The following is a 26,326-nucleotide window of genomic DNA, read 5'->3' as shown; positions in this document are numbered from 1 at the left end:
GTTTAGTTGCTCCGTGGCATGTGAGATCTTCCCGGACCAGGGCTCGAACCCGTGTCCCCTTCATTGGCAGGTGGATTCTCAACCACTGTGCCACCTGGGAAGCCCATACTGTCAGTTTTTAGTTATCTTCACTAATGGGGCTGAGAAAAAGTATGATTGATCCCTCAAATCTTTCACCTTTAGCTTTGAAGTATTTATTTCCTTAACGTATGAATTTTATGGCCTAGGGGTTCATTTGAATCAAAAACAAAGGCACAGAGACAAGATTTGTCTCAGGAACGATTGGGAGGCTGTTTGGGAGGCTGTCCATTGACTGGAACAAACCTTCTCTAGTTCTCGTGACCCCTTTTGTGCTTGGAGAAGTCAAATCCATTCTGTATCAAGAATTCTCCCAGTAGGGACGGATCAGACCATTTCACAGAAAGTCCTGTTGCCTTGCAAGTCAAGTGAGAAGTAAATATGAAAACAAAAGAACCAGTGGACCACTAAGAAAATAGTTCACCTTATTTAGCAAGCAAGATTTGCCCCTGGATAAAGCTGAAATTTGGACAATCAGCTAGCAGATAACTGAAAATTGGCTGTGGCAATAAATAAGGTCAGATCCAGGTTTTGTGGGGCATAAGAGTTATACAATTTGAGGAGCACTTTTACAAAAAAGAATATAAAGTTAAGTCATGTGCATTAGGCACAGAGCCTTATGGGGACGCATGCTGATGAGAGACCCTGAAACTTGAGCTTCACTGGTTTCAAGGTAAATCCATCTCTGAGAGTAAACTTCCATGTAGGGTTAATTATAGCTTGCTGGGTACGTTGCCTCTTTAAAAATAATCATGAAATGAAGCTCTAATTTACTTTGCAAGCTACTGGTCCAGAGTGTGCGATCTTCAGTGAGCATCCTTCCCCTCAATGAGCAGGGAATCCACGACCTAGCAAGAACCACGGTTGGTGGTGACTAATTTGCTGGCATTTATGCCTCTTTGGTACCCAGCTGGAGCTTCCTGGGCCTGACACTGAGTATAAGTATGAAAGAAATAATTGAGAATGACCTTACTGAATAGAAGAAGGGAAAGTACAGAAATAAGTGTGTGATGTTGCTGCGGGCAGTTGTGATGCCTCCGCTTGAAGCCTTTAGCTCTCAAAGGCATGTGTGCCTGGGGCCTGGCTCCCTCAGACTCCTTTCCAAAGAGGGTTCAGTTCCAGGTTTCCACTGGGCACCCTCAGGTCATGGAAGCCCCTGAGGTCTAACAAATGGTATCAACACACAGCAGCTGCTCTTTGGCCAACCCCGCGTACTGACTAAATCCGTCTGGATGGAATCTAGAGGGTAGCCAGGGAGCGCTCACTGACAGGCGCGCCCATCATTCATCAGGGTCCGGTGTGGAGGCGCTGAGCTCACTTTCCGAGCAGAAGGAAGCCTGTGGGCTTTGCGTCCAGTAGAAAAGTTAGCTGTAGATGACGCTGCTGTACCACCACAGTGAAGCAGGCCATCCTGAAGGAGGGCTTGTCAACAGAGAAGGAGAAATCTATATGTGGTGAAAAACCAAAGCTGTTTTACTTAATAGGCTATATTTATATAATAACTTGTTTAATAGGCTATATATTGGTTTAAAAGGGGAGGAAAAACATTTATGTTTGTATCCATATTACTTGCATAAGGAAGCTCTGGAAGGCTATGTAAGAATCTAAGGAGAACAGTTAGCTGTGGGGAGGAGCTGGGCAGAAGGCAGACAGGTTTGAGGAAGGAGAATGTTTCCCGGGCACCCTGATATTTTCTGGTCCTTGAACCATATGCCTGTATTGCCCAGTCAAATTGTAAAAACTATTTGAAATGAGGGAGAAAAGTTCTCTTTAAGAGAAGGAGAGAATTGCATTAATTTTACACTTCCTTCTTTAAAAAAAGAGCCAGATTTAATTGCATTTCGAGCCCAAAGTCTAAATCAGTTTTTTCAATGGAAGCCTGGATTGTAATCTGCAGGGAGACTCACACAAACTCCCTGGAGCAATGTGTTAGTGAGGATTAGTATTAGTCTAATGCTCACTCAATACCCAAGTTTTCAGATGTGTATGTGGTTACTGGGCTAGATCCTCACGCAAGACACCTAAAAATACATATTTGAAATTCTTCAGATTATCCCTGAAGTCACTGTCAAATAGACAAAGATATTTGTCATTAGGCATGATAAGAGTTCAAAACCTGGGAATAAAGTAGTATAAGAAATGTATCTTAGGAAGAGTCCAGAGATTTGGAAAAGCCTTAATCTATTTTTGCAAATTATGTGAATTCACAAATTCCATGATAGAATCATGTATTGAATTTGTTTACAAGATTAGAGTTATTCACAATGTATTTAAATTTAGCAATTACTATCATATTATCTTAGGAAAACAGCCTGCTTTTAAAATAGTTAAAACTTATTTATAATTACTTCCCAGGTATAAGGGTTTGGGATTTTATTTTAGATTTTTCTTATTTATTTAAGTCCAAATTCTATGCTAATGGAATAGCTCTCTCTCAGCTAATTGGTTTTTAAAGTAACAGCTATTTATTCAAAACAGTAGGGTTGCATTCTAAGTAGCAACCACACTCGTAGGGGTATTCAACATGAAAGGATCATTTTGGCAGGCATTATTTGCTGATAGAGAAAAGTTAGAGTGAAGCCCTTTTGTTTGACCATGCTTTACACGCCAAAGAGCTTTCACTGTAATCCCTTCTTATCAAAGTCAGCCCAATATCCAAACAGACATTTGTTTGGAGGAATTAAGTGTGTATTTTACACACATTCATGAAGAGTATTATTCTAGAAATACTTGTAACAGAAGCTCATTAACTAGTTCATAGACTCTACATGAAAATGATAAGGAAAATGGTGTACAGCTAAATGTTCACAGGAATTTCAGAAACCCTCTGACAAATAACCCCAGGGTGTAGATAACTCTCCAAAATTAGCCAGTGACTGACCAGTTTGGAATTTCATTTTCCAGAAGTAACAAACTGTGAAGCATATACAGAGCAGGCCTCAAATCCTACTTTTCTCCCCTGACTTTATGGTGAAGACAGCCAATCGCAAATGACTCTGAACCTGAGCGCCTAGCTAGGTGAATTCCTTGGAGAATAGAATTGAATCACTTCCTCATTTAATCCATGTCTGCAGCTTTAAAACAGATGCTTCTTACACTGACATTGGAGTTCCAGTGGAGAGAATGGAAGCTTCTCAAAGTGTGTGTGTGTGTGTGTGTGTGTGTGTGTGTGTGTGTGTGAGAGAGAGAGAGAGACAGAGACAGAGACAGAGACAGAGACAGAGACAGAGAAGCCATGGCTGTTTAGCTGGGGGTCGGGGGATCGGGGGGAAGGCATTGAGGTGCTAAGTCGGATTGGACAGAAGGACAAGGAAAGTGAAGAAAGCCTGGGAGCTGCAAATGCTGTTTTAATTCAAACTTTATAGAAATATGAACAACGTTTTTGGTCAGAAGCCAAATAGAGTGTCACTCAGTTGTTTGGTCAAGTAGCACCTGCCACACAGAACTGGGTGTCATATTTCTCTTCTTATGTTAGAAGGAAATACTGAAAACACCACAGCAAAGGAGAAAACTGAGCAAGAGGGAGCTTCTGAGTCAAGTGTGAAATGACCTAAACCAATTCAGTCAGGAGGACATGCTGATTAACATGTTCTACCCTGTCATTCATCAAAGCAAGGAATGTTCCAGATTAGGAGCGGCCGCAGATTTCTTTTTACACGCCATCTCTGATCAAACAGTCCTGTCTGCCTGGAGCCCTGTGGGGAGACAGCTAACTGAGACTGCTTCTGGGCTGTCAGAAACAGCTAGGGATGGCTCCCAAGGGTGGGGCAGAAGGCTGTGCCCCTACACCTGCTACGCAGCTGCGATTCCTAAGCCAGTCCACCCTCCCGTTTCACATCCTAGGGAACCGGGACACAAAGAGCCTCAACACACCTTCTTCACATGCACTTATTTTAAATTATCCATATCATGAAGGATGGATTTATCAGAACTCCATTCCTTCGGCCCCAAATCAGGAAGCACAGTTAAATCTATGGTGTTACCCAATAACTCTGTTCAATCCAATTTAGCAAACACTGAGTGCCTAATATTTGCCTGTGATGCCTACTTCCTTGAGGGTGGCAATAGAAGTAAGTAGGGATCAGACACAATCCCCAGCTTCAAGGCACGCACACCTTAGTAGAAGTGACACTTGTCCAACTATAATTTGATAAATGTTATAGATTTCCATTTGAACCAAGTAACACCAATGCGGACAGGCAGAAATGATATTGTATGGGATTTCAAGGGAGAGATTATTGAAGAAGTGACCTTTGATCAGAGCCTTGAAGGACGAGTTGGGATTTTGCTAGGTGGAGAAAGAGAATGGTACATTTTTTAAAGCATAAAAAATGATGCATTTTAGGGACATAGGGTGCATGTGTGTGTGTGTGTGTGTGTGTGTGTGTGTGTGTGTATGAGTGTACAAGCTGGGAAGAGGTAGGGACTGGCTGAAGATTATTTCCTTTCTTTCTCTCCCTTTCCACAACTTGCCCTGCTCCAAAACCTCCTTATAACCATGTCCAGAAATCTAAAGAAATAAAATGCAGCTAAATAGAGAACAGCTGGAAAGTGGAAGCATCCCATGTTGTCAAGAGCCAGACTGCCTAGGTGCAAATCCCAGATCTGCTGTTCTAGCCATGAGAGCTGGGGCAATCCATGCCTGGGTTTCTTCATCTGGAAAATGCTACTACTTTACTATGTTAAAAGTAGCACCATCTCGTGCGGTTGTTGTGAGGATTGAATTTAAAGCACTTGCCTGGCTCACGGTAAACACTCTGTGTCCGTTATGGTTATTAGCATTATTTGCGATGTCTGCACAAGTGAAGTGGGGTGTCCTAAAGGGAATCAAATGAAGTCCAGCTCCTCTTTGGGACAGAAAATGGCTTAAGCAGAAAAGCCTGGTCCAGCACCATAGCCACTGGCTACTGAGAACCTGAGGACGTGGTGAAGAAGGTGCCCCTTGCAGACTCAGGAGACAGTGTCTCAGGAGAGGCCCCTCCATGGAGCGCCAGCCTCTCAAGGGGCTTCACCAAGGATGGCCAGTCAGAGAAAGGGAATCTTTCAGCTCCTATTTGTCAGTAGTTTTCTTTCATGATTGATATTTTAAGTTCTTCCAAGAGGAGAGCTATGCTCACAAAAGAGTAAAACAAATATAATGAGCTTTCAATGCAATGACAAGGTTTTGAACAACATGCAAGAATGTTAGTGGGAAGAATGTTTTGCTTTCATCCTACACAGACAGCCAACAAAAAAACCACTCAAAGCCTTCCTCTCTGTTGTGTCAGCAATAGGCAAGTTTTTGTTTTCTTTTTTTTTTAGATCTTCTATTGAAGTATCATATGCACATTAAAAAGTGCGTATCACATATAAATGTAGAACTCTGATGAGTTTTTGTAGACTGCATACACGCAGGTAACCAGCACCTAAATCAAGAAACCAAACAATTTCAGTACCCAGGATGTCTCCTTAATCCCCCCTGCCCCACTCCGGGGGGATCACTCTCCTGACTTCTAGCAGCATTAATTAGTCTTTTCTGGTTTTGTACTTTACATAAAAGCAATCATTATACTCTTTTGTGTCTGGCTCTTTTCACTCAACATTACACATGCAAGATTCAACCACATTGCTGTGAATGGCCAACTTCTTGAACATAATTTTTGTAATGGAGGAGAGGAGAGCACATTCATCAAGAAGTTTTAGGCGAGAAGCAGCCTAGGAGCCGGCCTGCAACCTGTTGGGGAAGCTCTTGTAGCCGCAGCCGCCAGAGCATCCGCGGCCACAGACACCTCCAGAGGGATCCAGTTGGGGAGGAAGCAGAGGTGTCACCGGCCCCGGCCTGCGCCTGGACACTCAAGGGGGACTACAGGTTATGGGTGCTACATGTGTGCTTTCAGAGCAGCAATGTGAGGAAGCTTGAAGTGGGATGGCAGGATGGACTCATCCTTATGACAGTAACTCCAGTGATCCAGAGAACTGGGATCGGAAATTGAATAGTACACATCGTAAACTTTATAAACATTCAAGTACTCCCCCACATGTTGCCAAAGGAGTTGTTGCTCACACCAAAATGAGTCTACATGGTGACTTGATCTCTCTCAACGAGAGATCAAGAGATAGACGAAGGTCAAGTGACAGATCACAAGATTCATCTCACGAAAAAACAGAATCTCAGCTCATTCCTTGTATTAGAAATGTTACTTCAACATGACAGCACCATGTTGAATGTGAAAAAGATCACAGTTCCTCTCGTCCAAGCAGTCCTCATCCTCAAAAAGCATCTCCAAATGGTTCCAGGAACAGTGCTGGGAACAGCAGCAGAAACAGTAGTCAGTCAAGTTCAGATGGTAGCTGTAAGACATCTGGGGAAATGGTGTTTATGTATGAAAATGCAAAAGAAGGAGGTTGGAATGTAAGAACGTCAGAACGAGTGACACTAATAGTGGCTAACGCTAAATTTTTTGTAGACCCATCCATTTTTACTGCTCAGCCATACGCAGTGCTGGGCGGGATGTTTGGGTCTGGCAGAGAACATAACTCTACATGTCCCAGAGAGAAGGGAGAGTATGAGGTGGCAGAGGGGATTGGCTCTACTGTGTTTCGAGCTATTCTGGATTACTATAAAACAGGAATAATCCATTGTCCCGATGGCATATCTATTCCTGAACTGAGAGAACCATGGGACTCTCTTTGTATCTCTTTTGAATATAGTACTATTAAATGTAGAGATCTCAGTGCCCTAATGCATGCGTTATCAAATGATGGTGCCCATAGACAGTTTGAATTTTACCTGGAAGAAATGACTCTGCCTCTCACGGTAGCTAGTGCCCAGAGTGGTGAACGGGAATGCCACATAGTGGTGCTTACAGGTGATGATGTGGTTGATTGGAATGAAGAGTATCCACCACAGATGGGAGGATAATATTCACAAATTATTTATAGCACAAAATTATATAGATTTTTCAAGTACATTGAAAACAGAGTTGTGGCCAAATCAGTTTTGATGGAGAGGGGTCTTAAGAAGATTGGATTGGGAATAAAAGAAAATAAAATAATAAAATAAAACCTACAAAGAAAAAAGTAAAAGAAAAGGCCTGGGGGCTGCCCAGAAGTGATTTACAACTATGTCCAAAGACCCTTTATTCAAATGTCTTGGGAGAAGGAAGAAGGAAAGAGCTGGTGTGTAGACTTTCAGTGTGTAAAAAGTAAATCTATCACCAACCTCGCAGCAGCTGCAGCTGACATTCCCCAGGACCAGCTGGTAGTCATGCACCCAACTCCTCAAATGGGTGAGCTCGATATTTTCCCTCTCCATCCCCCTTCTAGCAGCAATGACCTCGATCCTGAGGCACAGAAGCCGATGCTGTGATGGTGATGTTCCTTGAAACCATAGCGTGCTGCACCCCCCTCACCCTGCACTGCAAGGCCACTCCCTTCATTGTGAGATGCACAGAACAGTGTTTAGGGTACTGCAGTGTAAACTTCTTTAAAGACCATGGCTTTTAAAATGGTTGGATGGCTGAATGGTTTTTTTGTTTGTTTGTTTGGTTGGTTGTTTTTTTTGCGGTACGCGGGCCCCTCACTGTTGTGGCCTCTCCCGCTGCGGAGCACAGGCTCTGGACGCGCAGGCTCAGCGGCCATGCATGGCTCACGGGCCCAGCCGCTCCGCGGCATGTGGGATCCTCCCGGACTGGGGCACGAACCCGCGTCCCCTGCATCGGCAGGCGGACTCTCAACCACTGCACCACCAGGGAAGCCCTGAATGTTTTTTTAAATGACTACAATTCTAGCATCTTGAGGATCCAGTTATATAAATGTATTGGTTTACCAGTAGGTTTGTGAAATTGGTTCTTTGTATGGGGGAACAGTCCTTTTTCACACATCTAGATCTTTTCAGAAGTGGCGGAAATTGGCAGCTGGGGTACTTTCAGTCTAGATTGATATTCATCACACCCCAGGTAAAATGTAGAATATTATGTAGTTGCACTTTATATATGGTGGTTAAGTGGGACTGTTCAAGCCATTTTAATAATCGTGATGCACAATATAATCTAAAAAAGTGCTTCTATCAAAGTATTCTTTCGGTAAAACGTGTATAGTTTGCTGCCCATGATGAGCAAAGAATGAGTATCATTGGGCTTATTTGAATGATTAGGATGAGATTCAATGGCCATATCTTATCAGTTATATCCAGTGCCATTTTCATCCTTTTCAAGTGAGTCACATGCAGGGAGTGTGAACTTCAGGTGGTTTATTATCCAGTCTGCCTTACCCTTAATCTGTTCACAGATATTTATTCACTAATGATTTTTTTCGAGTTATGGGATAGGAAAATGAAGTGTTTGCTCTTCATTTACTAAATGATTGTAAACTCATTTTTCATCAAAATAAAATTCCATTGTTTTAATGTTAAGAAAAAGAAGTTTTATAATATTTATAATGTGTTTTATTTGCATTTATTGAACAGACCCCACTACCGACCTCAGTGCTGTGTTTACAGGTGTTCCTTCAAGAACAACAGTTGTGTGTGTGTTGCTTTTAATCATGAATCTATTTACACCTCAACTTACTTCACCTTGTTTCCTTTGTCTCATAGGTATAAAAACCAGGTGCCAATAGACGTCCATGCAAACCCTGGAAAGTATATTATCGAAAGCCGATATGGAGTGCACACTCTGGAGATAAACGCGTAAGAGACATCAGGGTCTGTGTGTGTTGCCCAGCAATTGCTTAGGGTGGCAATTTGTGCTCCAGTTAACGACTGTCCCCTTTTCCTCCCAATGCAGCGCGATCAGGATGGGGGACAGTCCCATACGTTGCTTCTTGGTGCACACCAAAGAGCGATAAGCGTGACACTCTTACCAAGCCCACGTTACCTCCCAAAGTGATCTTACTTGAATTTAGTCAAAGACGACGAGGAAAAATTCATTTGTATCTATTTATCCTTTTATATACTGGAGAGTTTTTCTTAGACATTAGTAAGAAAATAAGTTACATAAGTAGGCATTTATATTCAGTTATCCTTTCAGAGTTCCAAACCTATGCCATCACTATACACTTTTGCCTTTAATCAGTAAAGGCCAATGAAGTTTGGGGTGGGTGACATTGAAAGTAAGCTGTACTTAGAGAAATTGTTCTTTCCTTCAGCTCACCAGGAACTGTGGGAAACTATGTGCCCACCCTGTCAGCCTGTAGATGGACGCAGAGCCTGACATTGGGATGTTTATAAAGCAAAATCAGAAGCAAAATTTGAAAGCAGAATCCACATCAAAATTTCCAAGTTTTCAAAGGTTTATCATGTCTCCTAATGTGGTCTTGAAATCCAAGCCTAGTTATGTGGATGGAAAAGTTAAACAAGCTGCCAGCATTTTCGGTTCAAATAAAACCATGACATGCTGAGATGTCAAAGTAAAAATAAATTACGTCATTCTGATCTCAAGAGATTCATAGCCTTCTCAGGTCAGAGCACTTGACACAGGTGATGCTGGGCTTCAAGCAGAAAGAACCCTGGGACTCTGGGGCTTTTGCCAAGCATTGACCCCTTCCTAAAGTTACATCCATTCTGCCAGTCGGAGATTCTACTGAGGTGGCGGTGAGCTATGTGGTTGCTTTATAATTAAATAGCTATGGGAAAGGCAACTGTATTGACCCTCCTGGGGTTCTATTGATGTCTGTAGATTTCAACAAGAATTAAGATATTGCAAATGAAACTAAACCCAGAGGAACAATGAAGAACACGAACACTGGCAGTGATAAGGCACAGAACAGCCTTCTTTGAAATCTTAGCCTGTTCATCTCTATGTGAGATCCTTCTCTCTCTACTCCATTAACAGCATCCCAATTTCTGCATTATAACTTAGAGGAACTTCCAAATGGCACTTCTTGTGTTGTTCTGTGGGCCTGAACCTTAGCAGAATTGAAAGTTAAACAACTTGTTTGTACTTTGAGGCTAGAGCACATTAGACTAACTGGGATCCGTTTTGTGGCTCAGGGAGTCTGTGGGCGTCTATAAGGAGAGGCTATTTCTTTGTCTTTTCATCACCCTGTAGCCCCCCAGACTGAAACCCACCCTGAGGGAGGCCCCAAGGTGTTCAGGGTCTTACCTCCTCCAAAGGTACATGGCTGGACGTTTTCTGCTCCTGATACAACTTTAGACCAATTTTTCATCACACTGTTCACACTGTAATTTATATACTTGACACTTTGTTGACTTTTTTTTGGGGGGGGGACATTTTAAATGAACCCAGGCTAGGGTCACGGTGGACTATAGCTGTTGGTAGATAGATCTGTTGGCCTATATAACACACCACAGGGCGCTGGGTCAGAGAGAGTAGCTTTATCAGGGGTGCCAAAGAGCTATGTGTCAGTCAGTGATTTGCCCTGTGGCTTGTTAGCAAAGAGATCCTTGATGAAACAGCTAGCAATTACATCGGCCTTCCGTATCTGAGGAGGTGGAACCCGCAGATACTGAGGGCCGACTATTTTACACCATTTTACTTAAGGGACTTGAGCATCCACGGATTTTAATATCCATGGGGGTCCTGGAACCAATCCCTCGCGGTTGCTGAGTGACGACTGTACCAGGAGTGTCACTGCACTGGGCACTCATTTCCATCCGTTCTTTCAGATGTGATTTTGAAGACACCGCTCAGTACCGTGCCTCAGCGATGAATGTTAAAGGAGAGCTTTCAGCATATGCTTCGGTTGTGGTAAAGAGTAGGTTTGCTGAACTTGTTTTATTCAAAGTGTATTTAAAAAAAAATTATTCTCACTGCTAAAAAATAAAGTCAAGGAACAGTTGGCATGCTTTTCTGCTTTCTCTTCTAGGATATAAGGGAGAGTTTGATGAGACTCGCTTCCATGCGGGGGCCTCCACCTTGCCCCTCAGCTGTAAGTTTCAAAGTATATTTGCTGTGTCATCTCTGTACAATACTGCGTAATAAGCTGTTCCATAATGCCGAAATAAATACATAGTCTATATTATAATATATGCTAGTATGTGTGTAATACTACCTGTGATTGGTTTTATTTTTTCAGATTCTTTGGTTACTATATTCTCTTTCTGCATATAATTGCTTTGTTCTGGTTTTATAAATGCCCAGATGTGACAGGCTAAAAATGGTTTTAAGTCTTAAAAGCATTTAAAATGCTTTTAAGTCTTTCTGTGTTTAAATTGAGAAAGATCATTACACAAATCTGTGCAGATTGATTTAACCCCCCCCCCACACACACAGACGCACACACACACACAGTCTGGACTATATCAGAGCAGTTTTACTCATTTTTAAATATCTAGTTCAGTATCGACTCCTTGAGAAATCCATGTCTGACCCCACTGCCACCCCAGGCCCCACCCACTCAGGGTTCGGTGCCCCCAGTGAAGCTGTGGCACCTTCATAAGACCATCTATCTCACTGGACACTGTTAATTGTTCTCTCCCACTGACCCATGAGACACTTGAAGGCAAGGCTGGACCTTTTATCTTTAAACCCCAGCACCTGATGTAGAGTAGTATTTGATGATGAATGAATAAATACATTAATTTATGAAATGCTATTTAATGAGGTCTAAATGTGGTTTAATAACAAATTATTAACAATATTCTGATCCATAGTAATTTGTAAATTTGTGAACTTCAATCATTTCATCTATATCAGAACTTCTTTTCATGGGTGGCAATAAAAGTAAAATCCTTATTGTTGTTCAAGTAATTGGATGCTTACACTGTTCAGACTGAAAACAGTAGTCAAGCCCGAACTTCTTATTTTCCAAACATTAAAAAATAAGTGGTAGTTTTAAAAGTGGTTGATGAAAATACTTTCCCATGGTTCAATTTTTCACCTAACTAATTACTTTGATGTCTATAGATGACCTACTCCATCGACTTCATGGAATGGCTCCTAATTTTAATATTCTAAATTGTAATCATTGGTATCAATCACCTGGGCAAGAGGGGATGATGGGTGAGAGTGAAGAAGGAACACATCCCAAATCATGTCCTTCTCTATCATTTGATTTATATTGAGATAGAATAACTGGGAAATTTGAAACTATGACTTATCCCCAATGTCCCCAAGATTGGCCTATTAGTCGTTCTACAATCCTCCACACGTATCCTGTTCAGTCCCACTTCTATATCATCATCCATGTTTTTTCCATTCCCCTCTTCTCCATCAAGCCAAAGTCTGAAAGCCCAGCTCAACCTAACCTCTCTGACTTCTTAATCTTTCAGAGCCTCCTCTGGCTCCTGAACTGAGTGCAGTTGTTCCCAACATAGAGAACGGAGGGCTCTTATTCATTAATTCAACTAGTATTTATTGAACATCTACCGTGTGCCAGGTACCAGTTTAGGTGGTTGGAATATGCTGGTAAATATCATGGATAAATCTCCCTGCCCTTGGTTCTGCTCTAGTAGTTAATATATATTGATCAGTTGTGCCAGACTCCGTACTAGGACATTTTTTTTTTTTTTTTTTGAGCTGGGAGACAGCACCACCACCTTTACTGGTGATTTGCAGTTTCGTTTTGTTTTTTTTGGTTGCTCCGTGCGGCATGTGGGATCTTAATTCCCTGACCAGGGATCGAACCCATGCCCCCTGCAGTGGAAGCTCAGAGTCTTAACCACTGAACCTCCGGGGAAGTCCCCTAGGACATTTTTTATATGCATTGATTCATTTAATGCTCTCCAAAGCTTATGAACTGGGTGCCTTTTTATCTGTGCTATGCAGATGAGGAAACAATTTAGAGAGATTAAATCATGGGTCAAGACCACGCATAATGGTAGAATAGCGACTTGTAACCTGGTCTTTCTAATACCAACCATATTCTAAATCAGGGATTGGCAAACATTTTCTGTAAAGGACTAGATTGTAAATAGTTTAGGCTGTGTGGGTCTGTGTCACAACTATTCCACTCTATCACTGTTATGCAAAAGCAGCCATCGGCAATAGATAGATGAATGAGCATGGCTGTATCCAGATAAAACCTTATTTATGAACACTGAAATTTGAATTTCCTATGACTTCTCCCATGTCACAAAATATTATCCTTCTTTTGATTTTTTTCAGCCATTAAAAAAGTTAAAAACCATTCTTCATGGTACAAAACAGGAGGCAATCCAGAGTTGGCTCACAGATATGCCAACCCCTGACCTAAACCAGGCCCTCCCTATAACCCTTATCTCTACTCCCTGAGGCAGCTTTGGAACCAGACCAACTTCCCAATAAACAAGATCTGTTCAAGTTGTTTTGCGTTTTGATCTCAGTGGGACATCATCATATAAAAATGGGGCAGATGGGACACACGCTTCAAAAAGAAGTCATTTCCCTGTTGGTGAGTGGTTGCCTGGGGACACACAAAGTCAAGTCAACCCCAAGTATTGGTTGAGAGCACAGGCTCTGGAAACAGCCTGCCAGTGTAAATCCTGGGTCTGCAGGGTGCATATGGGCAGTTATTTAGTCTCCTTGTGCTGCTGTTTTCTCATCGATAACATGGGAATAATAATGGTACTTACCTGATAGGTTATTATGAGGCTTAATTGAGTTGATAGGTATTAAACACTTGGAACAATACTTGGCTCAAGGTGAACTCAATAAATGTTAGCTTGCATTTTCAAATTAATTCGAAGAGGTCTTAGGAAGAGAATTGAAATAAGGAGAAAAAGGGCCTAAGTTTTAGAGTTGGGCAGTTATACATTTGAATTTCAGTTTCACACATGATGCCTTTGGAAGCTTTGCGTTAGCTATATATATTTGTGAACTTCTATATCCCCACCTGAAAGAGAGGAAAAACTAGTAACTATGCCATGGAGTTTTTGCAAGGATTAGATGACATGTCAAATGTGAAGTTCCTGGCATGCAGGAAGCCATCAAAAAATAGTCATTATTTTCCCAGGCCCTTTCCTTTGAGAAAAGAGAAAATAAAACCTAGGAGAGTTTATGGTGCAGGTATTGACTCAATCTATAAATAAGATATTTCTAAGAATGGTATTTTAAACTTTGTTTTCTCCCATTGATATTTCTTGTATTTTTTTAACCCAGATCATCAAAGAAGCTGAAGCCACTTACTAAAAAACTCTATTTTTATGAGAAATCGATATGGCTATTTGTTCCAAGAGTACAAGCAGTAAAGTTTAAATGAACTCAGGATCTAACATTTTAATGTGCATATATTGCAGCCATATCTAAGTCGAAGCTAAATGTGGTATTCATTTACATTTTATGTAAGGCGTTAAACCTGATCTTTTCAATTCTATTAATTATAATAGTAAAAATAAGCATTTAGCTTATCTGACCAATGAAGCAAGAATTTCCATACACAGAATTTCCATTTCAATATAATGATATATGTGCATATGCTACATACTTCTTTTATAAGACTTAATTTTTGCCCAGATAAGTCGCTTGATAGGTTTGTTGTGATTGCTTTCTGCCTGTGCTTATTAAAATGCTTGTGTCTCTTTGATGACAAAAAGTAAATTACTGATGTTTGTTTTTGTTGTGCCCAGTTGCTGTGACCCCTTACGGTTATGCGTCCAAGTTTGAGATCCACTTTGATGACAAGTTTGATGTGTCTTTCGGGAGAGAAGGCGAGACGATGAGTCTAGGCTGCCGTGTAGTTATCACTCCTGAAATTAAACATTTCCAGCCGGAGATCCAGTGGTACCGAAATGGTGAGCCTTACTAATGAATTCTCACTAGGTTCTTATTTGCAGAAGGTCACAGCCCAGGCTTGGCCCCAGAGCATGAATGTCCATAAGACTGCAGTTCTCTTTATCAGAGCTGGCAGAATCTGAACGTTAGAGGACATAACCTTTTGGATGTTACAAAAGCTTTTACACATATATCAGAGTAGCAGAACTTTCGCAATATATTTGTGGAGATTATAATTTCTTATCACCAAGTAATATAGGGAAAGGATTACAAAAAATTGTATTCTCATTTTGCAAGGTGGATATATATTCATTTTCTAAGTTAATTTTATTTGGTAAAATAAAGCGGAGTCCAGTGAAGTCCAATGGGACTATGGAGCAGGCCCATTGGTCCCCAGGCACGGTGGGTGGTGGTCAGCATGCTCACCATGCAGTTGGCCTGAACTTCAGTGCATGTGTGGGCACCGGGCAGTCTGGGCCATCCCAAGACCATGGCTGAGACCAGGACCTGGGCCCAGAGTGAAACCAGTCACGGCAGCAGCAGCAGCAGCAACATTGCTGGACGGCGTGGCCCTAGAGGAGAGGAGGGGTCCCACGTGGGGCAGTGTGGGCGCCCACCGTGGGAGCCGAGATTGCCCGTCTGCCCCCAGAATGCATATTTGTGGGATCTGCACGGATATGAGCTTCCTCGCCTGAGCACCGTGACAGGAACTGCCAGCAATCACGCAGTAAACTTTGTCCGTAAGATATTATAAAATAAAAGCATGTACATAGACATTGCAGTAAGGCACATAAGGCAGCTAGTATTCTTCAGAGTTTAGACTCTGGTTATGAAAACTGCCACAACATTGCAAAGCAAACATTCACAGGCTTGGAAATAAAAATTAAGTTTAAACATTGTCACATTCAATGAAAAAGAATACTATTTTCATACGAAACTTTGGATGAAGCAGTTATTAACAAGAAAGATAATTTTTAAATTAAAATTTCCTCATAATCAAAGATACAGTGAGAGAATGCATAAACAGGCATTTGAATTATATACAAATCATGAAGTCATTTTCAGTTTCTTGTATGACCACAAGTTACAGGACATGTAAGAGAAAACATTAGGATGCAATTATGTAAATTTACATTTAAAATTAAATTCAGACTTACATGAAACTATTTGTATAAAGAGTTAAATCTTTCTAGAAAAAATTGTTCCTCAAGAATTGTCAGCTCTGATTCACTTTGTTATAAAGAAGAAACCAACACACCATTGTAAAGCAATTATACTCCAATAAAGATGTTTAAAAAAAAAAAAAAGAATCGTCAGCTCTAGAGTACTAAAATTTATATTTTGAAATAGTTTATCATAAGATTAACCCAATGTTAACTTTATAGCACCGTAACCATATAATACTATAACGTATAAAGCTGTATATTACTATGACTATGTAATACTCTTAACAGCTGCATTAATAGTTTCATCAGCAGAAAGATCCTTCTTAAAATAAAAAAAATCAAAACTAATTTATGATCTTGCATTTGCAAAGAGTGACTGATGTTGCTTTCAGTTATATCAATTTAGAATGAAGTTACTAAAAATAACTGAATTTGCAGAAAAGTAAGTAAAAAATATCGTATTATCAATCAACGTATCACATTAATAAAGTATTATTTTTGTATGTAAAATTATGGCATGAAAATATTAGTTTTTGCAATTTGTATTACCCTAATATGTTTTATAAGTAATACATTATTTTTAGAGGACAAAGCCTTATATTTTAGTACCTTGACTGTGTTTTTTTCCTCTGCTTTTTGAGCAAGGGGTCTTGTAATTTCATTTTGCACTGGGACCTACAGATTATGTATCTGGCCCTGGTCCCCTCACTTCTGCTCTAACATTTTAACCAATATAAACATGGCAGAACGACTCAAAGCCCTACAGACGTCCTCTAATATTCAGATAGCTTTCAATATAGAAGAAGAGGAATAAAGAGAGAGAGAGAGAGAGAGAGAATTGGAGGGAGGGAAGAGTGGAGGGGAAGGAGGAAGAAGAGAGTAATAGAGAAAGAAATCAGTTAATTTGCTTACTTTTGTTCCCCAGGGGCTCCTGTTTCTCCATCAAAATGGGTGCAAACACACTGGAGTGGCGATCGGGCAACACTAACATTTTCTCATCTCAACAAGGAAGATGAAGGTCTCTACACAATCCATGTACGAATGGGAGAATATTATGAACAATACAGCGCTTACGTCTTTGTTCGAGGTAAGACCTAGCAAAAAGCAGAACATCTGAGAATATTTAAAACACCGAGGCCATGTCAATCTATCCAAACATATTTTTGGTAAAGATGAAAGAGCCAATGTAAAAATTTAACCCTGAAGGCACCAGTTGGAATGGAAGGTGACCAGTTTCCAGACTATGTTACTGTCAGTACTCTCATGTCAGTACTTTCCTCATCTTCAGTGAGCCTCCAGAGCAGTGCTCTGTAGGTGTCTGAGTAGAGAGGCTAGATCCTAGTGATGCAAAAAGCCGTCTCAGTTTGAAGAAGCTACAATAAAAGAGTGATGGGGACTCACTCTTGAATATCTATTTTGGAGAGCAAATTTATTACTTCATTCTAGGCCTTTTCTTTATAGCTTTAGTTTTAATGAACTAGGAAACAAGATGCTACAACTGAATCCTTAAGACAAGCTATAACTGTTGGTTTTAGGAGGCTTTCTTTTTTCAGCGATGTCTCTAACAGGTCAGACATGTACAAGTGGGAATGTTATTTCTACATGAGATACTAGCACATCTGGAAGACAATGAACACTTCCAGGCCACAAAGGCAGTGCTCTGTGTTCTTTTACGTGATGGTCAGTCAGGTGTGGCCACACGAGGAGACAGAGGAGGGGCTCAGGAAAAGAGTGTATTATACTCATAGGTCCTAGAGAACCACCCAGGGCCGCATGGGGAAGCAAAGGCACTACTGGTTGGTCAGGAGGCAGAAGAGGCAGAGGGAGAGCTTAGACCGCAGTCTGTATTGGAGTTCCCGTGGAAAAGGCATGGCAGGGCGGGGTAAACAGTACAGGATTGGCTGGTGTGAACAACTTCAGCAGACCCTAAGCTACAGGGGTCGTGCTTAGTTGTCTGGTCCCTGGTGCTGAGATGATTAAGGCAGAGGAATATTTCCTCCTGGGGTACACGGGCCAGATGGAGGAGGTGAGCTCTGGATGGGTTAAAATTGGCTAGCCCCCGGAGATGGGGACAGAAAATCTCTCCCCACCCAGAAAGGCTTTTAAGATGTCAAAACGTCACAATATACAGAAAATAAACATATAAACAATACAAGTAGACTTGCTAATTTTTTATCTCTTGTGCATTAAATAGAACCATAAACTCCTAGGTGTTTTGATGAGGGTGGAAATTTAGAGGTCATGTAGGTGTCCTTAACTGGGGTCCACAGACTCCCAAGGGTTCTGTGATTATAACTGTACTTCAGTATAATTAGTTTCTTTGGTAAGCTCATGTATTTTATTTTATTTTATGCATTTAAAAACATTGTTCTGAGAAGGGCCCTCTAGGTTTTCTTTACCACTTTGCCAAAGGAGTCTAAGGCACACAAAAGTGTTAGGATTCCCCTTAATTTTTTTTTTTATAAATTTATTTATTTACTTATTTATTTTTTATTTTTGGCTGCATTGGGTCTTCGTTGCTGCGCGCGGGCTTTCTCTAATTTCAGTGAGCGGGGGCTACTCTTCATTGCGGTGCACGGGCTTCTCATTGCAGTGGATTCTCTTGTTGCAGAGCACGGGCTCTAGGCGCGCGGGCTTCAGTAGTTGTGCCACACAGCCTCAGTAGTTGTGGTGCACAGGCTTATTTGCTCCGCAGCATGTGGGATCTTCCCGGACCAGGGCTCAAACCCATGTCCCCTGCATTGGCAGGCGGGTTCTTAACCACTGCACCACCAGGGAAATTCCTCCCCTTAATTTTAAGATGCAAAAACTAAAGCTCAGGAATGTAACATGATTTACCAAAAGCCTCACAGAAGCAGAAGTGGGACTAGGATACAGGCCTTCTGATGGCTGACCCAGGATTTTAATTAGGGAATAGGTTAAGCTGCTGAAATGAAATTTTTAAAAAAAGTTTATTTCTGTCCTATGTCCATCAATCCAGAGGTAGGAAGGGGGTCCAGGTGGTTCTGCTCAACTCAGTCATTCAGAGTCCTGCCTCCCATCTGTGTTGTTGCTCCACTGCCCCGTGGTGCTGTCTTGTGTTCCCGTTCCAGCCTGTGGGAAGGGCAGAGATGCAGGGATGCACACATCACTTCTGCATGGTGAACACTCTACCACACATCCACAGGGAGGGAAGCTGGGCAACATGTTGCCTGCAGAAGCTCAGGGGTTCTGGTACTAAAAGGAAACAGGAGGAATGGATACTAGGGAGAGACGGCAGTCTATATACCACACCAGTACTGAACAATGACAAATGATCATTGAATTCTGCCACGGATTCGCAACTGATAAAGATGCACGGATATCTATGCCAGCTGAAAAATGCGGCAGACTTCCTCCTGCACAAAAGCATTTGGGAAAAGTCGGATCTTGTGAGGGGAAAAGAGGGGTAGCCCTCTGGGTCAGTTGCAGTAAAAATGGACACCCTGGAAGTTATCAGCAAGTATGTTTGTTTAAACAAAGCACCCGGATAGACTCGGCCAGATGATAACTGAAAGCAAACAGAGTCTGCCTCTGCTCTCAGTCTGACCTGAACCAAAGAGTATCTCTGGTGACTCAAGAAACACTTAAATTATGCCTTGAGGATTCCCTTTGTGGACTTTTTCTGGGAACTCTGACACAGTCCAGGGTTTCCTCAGCAAGATTTCTCAGTGCCCACATCCAGAGTCGTGGCTCTCTGCAGGTTGAGGCCAGACTTCAGATGACCAACCACAGACAGGGGGAAGGGATTGAAATTTATCATTAAGCCAGTTTTCATATCCACAAAATAAGGGAAGATTCTAAAATGTATCAGATATTGATGTGAGAGAATTGAAAAGATTCATGGGGAAGACAAAATTGCAAAGACGAATTTCAGAAATCGAGTTGTGAATTTAGCTTTTAGAAAAAGATTTCCCCTGTAAGTTTATTTTAAATGATATATTTTAGATTCTTTTAAAAAAATCTTTATTGAGATATAATTACACACCATAAGAGTCAAGCATGCTAAGTGGACAGTGCTTTTCAGAATATTCAGAGCTGTGCGCCCACCATCTACAATCCAGCTTAGTACAACCCCTTCACCCCAAAGAGGCTTCTTGTGCCCCTTCCCCACTCCCATCCCCAGTCTAGCTCCCAGACAGCCACTAATCTACTCCCTGCCTCTATAAACTGTCTTTTCTGAACATTTCTGGATATAATATGTGATCTTTTACTTTTGTCTTTTTTCATTGAGCCTATGTTTTGAGGTTTTTATGTTGGTACTTTGTTCCTTTTTATTGCTGACTAATATTGCACTGTATGGATATGCCTCATTTTGTGTGTCCATTCACCAGTTGATGGACAGTTGGATTGTTTCCACTCTCTGACTGTTATGAATAATGCTGCTATGAACATTTGTGTTCCTATTCAGGGACCTAGGTTTTCACTTCTCTTGGGTAGATAGCTACAAGTGGAACTGCTGGGTCGTATGTTAAATTTGTGTTTAACTTTTTGAGAAACCACCAAAGTGTTTTAAGTGACATTTTATGGTGGTTTTTATTTTAAACTTTGAGCTGCATGAGGCCATTTCAATGCATTTTTTAGAGCTCTGGTATTTTGCTGCTTAGAAAATAGCTTCTGAACCAGAATGATCAGTGTAGAAAGCACCATATGTCTGCAGAAACACATTCCAGAGCTGTACATATTTGGCCAGTTTTTTGTTACATACATAATAATATGTGTTCTTTCTGAAAAACTAGATAATATAAATAAGAAAAAAAAAAGCCATCGTAAGTCTAACATCCAGAGATACCTGAAATTATCATTTTATCACATATTCTTCTAGACTTTTATATATTCTTTCCTCCCCTTCCCACACACATGGCAGGGAGGAAAGAAAGATGATACAGTGATAAAGGATGGGATATAAATGTCATGAAAAAAGAATTACAAATGAAAAATAAATTATGAAAAAGTTTTCACTAGTAATCAAAGCAATAAAATTAATCTATCACACTGAAAAGATTTACAAGGTTTTAATATCCACTGGGATGAAGGAATGGAGGGGCCAGCACTCCCACACATTGCTGGTGAGTATAAATCGGTTTAGCTTTGCTCAGGGTGTTTTGCCACTATGTATCAACTGTGCGCATTTCCCAATGATTCTAGTTCTAGGAATTTAAGTGGACAAAGCTGAAAAAAATGTTTGTTTGGGGGAAAATATGGAAGGAAGCTAGATATCCACCAATGGGAACTGAAAATAAAGTATAATAAATATTCCATATAAACACACAAATACTGCACAGTAATGAAAACTAATGATGTATACTTACTAATATGAAAATATATTTTAAAAAACCCAGTTTACATGAAACTATATAGTCCAATCCCACTTTTATTTAAAAAACAATCACTTTTTTAAAAAATTGGAGTATAGTTGATTTACATTGTTGTGAAAAACAATTACTTTTGAGTTTATTAATATAGGGGAAAAAATCTAGAAAAATCTAGGCAAATACGTTAGTATTAGTAATCTCTGAGTTATGGAATTAAGAGGGATTCTAACATGTATTTTTAATTACATATATGTTACAAGCAGACACTACTTTTATAATAAAGATAAACAATAAAATTACTTACATTTTGATAAAAGTTATTAAACAGCCTGTGTCAGAGGTCAGAATATAAAGAGTAGCAGGCTAATCTTTGGCCTAATTAATCAAAGATACAAAAAGTTTGACTATTTGGAGGGTTGGGAGAAGGGCAGAGGCTAAGGAGAGGATTGACGTTGCCCAAGTGGGTACTGTGGGCCAGACGCTCTAGCAGCTGCTGGGAGCCAAGAGCACAAGGGTGAAGCAATACAGCATGGTATTTGGATTTGGCTTCCAGCAGCTGCTATACAGAACCGTGTTTTGAAAGATTGTCAAGTCCACATGGCAAATGGCATATTCCAAGCAACTTTATAGAAATGCTGAGAAATGGCTCCCTAAATGTCTGCTGTCTGCCAGGCTCTGTTACATACAATGGATTTATCTATCAACACCAACGTTGCTGGTTGTTACATTATGGGCTTTTTGCTAAAAAGGGACATGGCTAGAGGTTGCCAGCTGTCCCTCTCGCAGCTGAGCAGCTATTAGGTCTGTTAACTTCAGCATCTCCACCTCCATCCTAGCTCTGCTCCACCTTCACCATCAGCAGAACTTCTCCCCACCATCCAGTGCTCTGAAAGCCTAAAAGGAAAAAAGTTTCTCCCCACCAAAATGCCCATTTGCCGTTGTGTGGCATGCAGGAATTCTGCATTGTGTTAGGCATGATGATTTGGTTACACTCTCCTATAGCACTTACGCAGAAGATATTATCCTGCAGGTTCATGGGTTCATGCCGGTTCATGGGGCAAGAAACAGAATGTTCAAAACCAAACTGATTTAAGATCTTCACAGATAATGCACAGCCCTGTTAGCAAATGTTTCAGTAACTTATAAGAGTTACAGAAGTGTAGATCATAGGAAAAGAAAGTGTTTATTTTTCAGTCAACAAGAGTGTTTTCGCCGGGTGAGTGGCTCCTACATGTCTCAGCCTCCTCTCCTACTAATTCCGGTTGTTAAAGGGTTGACCAGATGTCAAGTGGAATTGGCAAATGTGGTTCCCCTCCCCTTGGGACTGTGACTCTTATCTTAATCATTTTCACTTAAAAGGCTACTATGGGGTTATTTTCATTCCCCTTCCTTTCCTCCTAAAAACACCCCTGCGTTACTAATTTATCTGTGCATACACTGCTGAGGGGACCACTGTCAGAGGATCCCATTTCATGAACAGTCACTGAACTCTGTTTCTTGTATAGTCTTGGACTTTTACTAAACTCAGATAAACTAAGCTCAGATGTGGCTATTTCATCAGAGTTACTTTCACAAGGATCTTCAGCTTGGGAACAAGCATTTAATTAAAATGAATGTTTTTGTTTCTCTTCCAAAATGGTGGTCCCAGCATAGGGATGGGCAAACCTTCTTGGTTCTTCTTCTCTTGTGGATGTATCTAGAAGGTAACAGAAGAGGCTGTTTGTTCCCCTTTGGAGCCATTCATAGTTTCCGAGTAACACTGCACAATAATTATCTTAAGAACAGACCTCCTGACATAACTTACATCAGACTTTTCTGATAGCAGTCCTCAACATGTCCTTATTTATTTTCTTTTAGAACATTTTGGGCAGGCAAGGGCCATGAGGCAGAGGTCATGGGTCCTTTTCAGAGCCCTTCCTAGCGTAATGTTCCTTGTACTGATGGTGAAAAGCACACATTGTTATTTTGGTAAGCAAATTACAAAATTGAAGATTGCTCGACTGGGACCAAAGATATAGCCACTGCAGTGGTGTGGTAAGAAATGTCTGCACTAAGACCTTGGCCTTTGGGGCTGACAGAGCACATCTGAGAGGGTTAACAGGATCCTTCTGTATCCCCACAGATGCTGATGCAGAGATTGAAGGAGCCCCAGCCTCTCCCTTGGATGTGGTGTCCTTGGATGCCAACAAAGATTATATCATCATCTCTTGGAAACAGCCGGCTGTGGATGGAGGGAGTCCTATTCTGGGATATTTTATTGATAAGTTAGTACTTAGTCTAACTTCAGTTAGAGTGATTTGGCCATAGAGACACATGCTTGATTTCTCCCACCATTTCTAGGTGAAGTGTTTTCTTTACTGTTCTCTCCCTCTTTTCCTTGTGTCTCTGTCTCTGTCTGGTGTGTATGTATATATATATATGTGTATATACACATACCTACCTGTTTACCTAAATTCCAAAGATAATCCTTGAATTGTACTACCAACCCAAGTCACTAATTTGGCGAGAATATTATGAATTTGTTCACCTAATAGAGGCCACTTTAGAGATGAAATAGCTGGTATTCAATATGCTTAATGTCCGTATTATTAGTATGTCAGTAATTTAAGAATATTAAGTAATTTAAAGAATAGTACTCTAAGAATACTAAGAAAATCTCATTTATATCACAGGATTCAAGTCTGACAAAGAAATAACAAATATCCGTAGTATTAAACTGTTTTATCTACAAATCGTTGCTGTTTACATTCTCCAAAACTTAGAGGCTTTATATTTATAGTAAATGGGTCTTACATATGAATTATCCAGTGAGCTTGGCCAATTTAGAAACAAATTTAGATTATTGACCTAAATACATTATTGTCTGACTTAGTTTCTTTTCAGATAGTTGCTCCAATTCTCTTCCATTTTTGAGTAATAAACCCTGACTGTAAAAACCACTAGGGGCAGATAATCTATGCCACTGTAGTATGACAGGTTTGTACCAAGGTAGATTAAACTTAATATTTATAGCAGTAAGTAAGTATATGCCTACTGGGCTCAGTACCAACCAGAGAAATATTTATAATAGATTATACTTTATTTATAACTGTACACTAAATGTTTCCACATTATTTCATCATTGAATAATGATGAACTGTGAAGTTTTAGATATATTCTTTTTTAAAAAATATGCATCTGTATTTTAATTAAAAACATAACTATCTACCTTTGTAAAAGTATCCCTCTATGTAAATGCACCGTTTTTTTACAAATCTAGTAAGATTCTTTATTTTTGAATTTTATTTTATTTATTTTTTTATACAGCAGGTTCTTATTAGTTCTCTATTTTGTACATATTAGTGTATATATGTCAATCCCAATCTCCCAATTCATCCCAACACCACCACCCACCCCACCATTTTCCCCCTTTGGTGTCCATATGTTTGTTCTCTGCATCTGTGCCTCTATTTATGCCCTGCAAACTGGTTCATCTGTATCATTTTTCTAGGTTCCACATATATGCGTTAATATACGGTATTTGTTTTTCCCTTTCTGACTTACTTCACTCTGTATGACAGTCTCTAGATCCATCCACGTCTCTACAAATGACCCAATTTCGTTCCTTTTTATGGCTGAGTAATATTCCGTTGTATATATGTACCACATCTTCTTTATCCATTCGTCTGTCGATGGGCATTTAGGTTGCTTCCATGAGCTGGCTATTGTAAATAGGGCTACAGTGAACATTGGAGTGCATGTGTCTTTCTAAATTATGGTTTTCTCTGGGTATACGCCCAGTAGTGGGATTGCTGGGTCATATGGTAATTCTATTTTTAGTTTTTTAAGGAACCTCCATACTGTTCTCCATAGTGGCTGTATCAATTTACATTCCCACCAACAGTGCAAGAGGGTTCCCTTTTCTCCACACCCTCTCCAGCATTTGTTGTTTGTAGATTTTCTGATGATGCCCGTTCTAACTGGTGTGAGGTGATACCTCACTGTAGTTTTGATCTGCATTTCTCTAATAATCAGTGATGTTGAGCAGCTTTTCATGTGCTTCTTAGCCATCTGTAGGTCTTCTTTGGAGAAATGTCTGTTTAGGTCTTCTGCCCACTTTTGGATTGGGTTGTTTGTTTTTTTAATATTGAGCTGCATGAGCTGTTTATAGATTTTGGAGATTAACCCTTTGTCCGTTGATTCATCTGCAAATATTTTCTCCCATTCTGAGGGCTGTCTTTTTGTCTTGTTTGTAGTTTCCTTTGCTTTGCAGAAGCTTTTAAGTTTCATTAGGTCCCATTTGTTTATTTTTGTTTTTATTTCCATTACTCTAGGAGATGGATCAAAAAAGATCTTACTGTGATTTATGTCAAAGAGTGTTCTTCCTATGTTTTCCTCTAAGAGTTTTATAGTGTCCGGTCTTACATTTAGGTCTCTAATCCATTTTGAGTTTGTTTTTGTGTATGGTGTTAGGGAGTGTTCTAATTTCATTCTTTTACATGTAGCTGTCCAGTTTTCCCAGCACCACTTATTGAAGAGACTGTCTTTTCTCCATTGTGTATCCTTGCCTCCTTTGTCATAGATTAGTTGACCATAGGTGCGTGGGTTTATCTCTGGGCTTTCTATCCTGTTCCATTGATCTATATTTCTGTTTTTGTGCCAGTACCATATTATCTTGATTACTGTAGCTTTGTGGTATAGTCTGAAGTCAGGGAGTCTGATTCATCCAGCTCTGTTTTTTTCTGTTTTGTCCATCACTCTCTCTCCCTTAGGTGTGAGGTGGGCACAGACAGCTGGTCTCAGTGCAATGACACACCTGTGAAGTTTGCTCGTTTCCCAGTCACTGGATTGATAGAAGGTCGTTCTTACATATTCCGAGTTCGAGCTGTGAACAAAACTGGAATAGGTCTCCCCTCTCGTGTTTCCGAGCCTGTGGCTGCTCTGGATCCAGCTGAGAAAGCTAGACTTAAAAGTAAGTATTTTTCATTATTCAGGATCATCTTGAATTTTTTTTATATGCCTGAAATAGATCCTATTGCAAGGTGATTTCTCCACTCTCCACTAGAGGGAGAAGAGAATAAGAAATCCTTTACTGATCAGAAAAATCCAGGGGAAAAAAAGACAAAAACAAAAAAGTATT

The 26,326-nt window shown here is 40.5% G+C and overlaps 1 protein-coding gene and 1 pseudogene across 2 annotated transcripts in view; both read left to right on the top strand.

The window, feature by feature from the left end:
• The window catches only part of MYOM1 (myomesin 1), a 138,844-nt gene that overhangs the window by 28,965 nt on the left and 83,553 nt on the right, over nucleotides 1–26,326 (top strand). For both annotated transcript variants that reach the window (XM_065889262.1, XM_065889261.1), the window contains exons 5-11: nucleotides 8,654–8,746; nucleotides 10,685–10,773; nucleotides 10,885–10,947; nucleotides 14,564–14,728; nucleotides 16,800–16,961; nucleotides 23,330–23,471; nucleotides 25,959–26,158. In XM_065889262.1, the coding sequence (XP_065745334.1) occupies nucleotides 8,654–8,746; nucleotides 10,685–10,773; nucleotides 10,885–10,947; nucleotides 14,564–14,728; nucleotides 16,800–16,961; nucleotides 23,330–23,471; nucleotides 25,959–26,158 (914 nt within the window). The remainder of the gene's footprint in view (nucleotides 1–8,653; nucleotides 8,747–10,684; nucleotides 10,774–10,884; nucleotides 10,948–14,563; nucleotides 14,729–16,799; nucleotides 16,962–23,329; nucleotides 23,472–25,958; nucleotides 26,159–26,326) is intronic.
• LOC136133080 (BTB/POZ domain-containing protein 10 pseudogene) lies at nucleotides 5,984–7,426 on the top strand (annotated as a pseudogene).

This window comes from Phocoena phocoena, chromosome 13 (genome assembly GCF_963924675.1).
Source record: "Phocoena phocoena chromosome 13, mPhoPho1.1, whole genome shotgun sequence".
In the NCBI taxonomy this organism is placed as follows: domain Eukaryota; kingdom Metazoa; phylum Chordata; class Mammalia; order Artiodactyla; family Phocoenidae; genus Phocoena; species Phocoena phocoena.
This window is presented reverse-complemented; position numbering and strand designations above follow the sequence as displayed.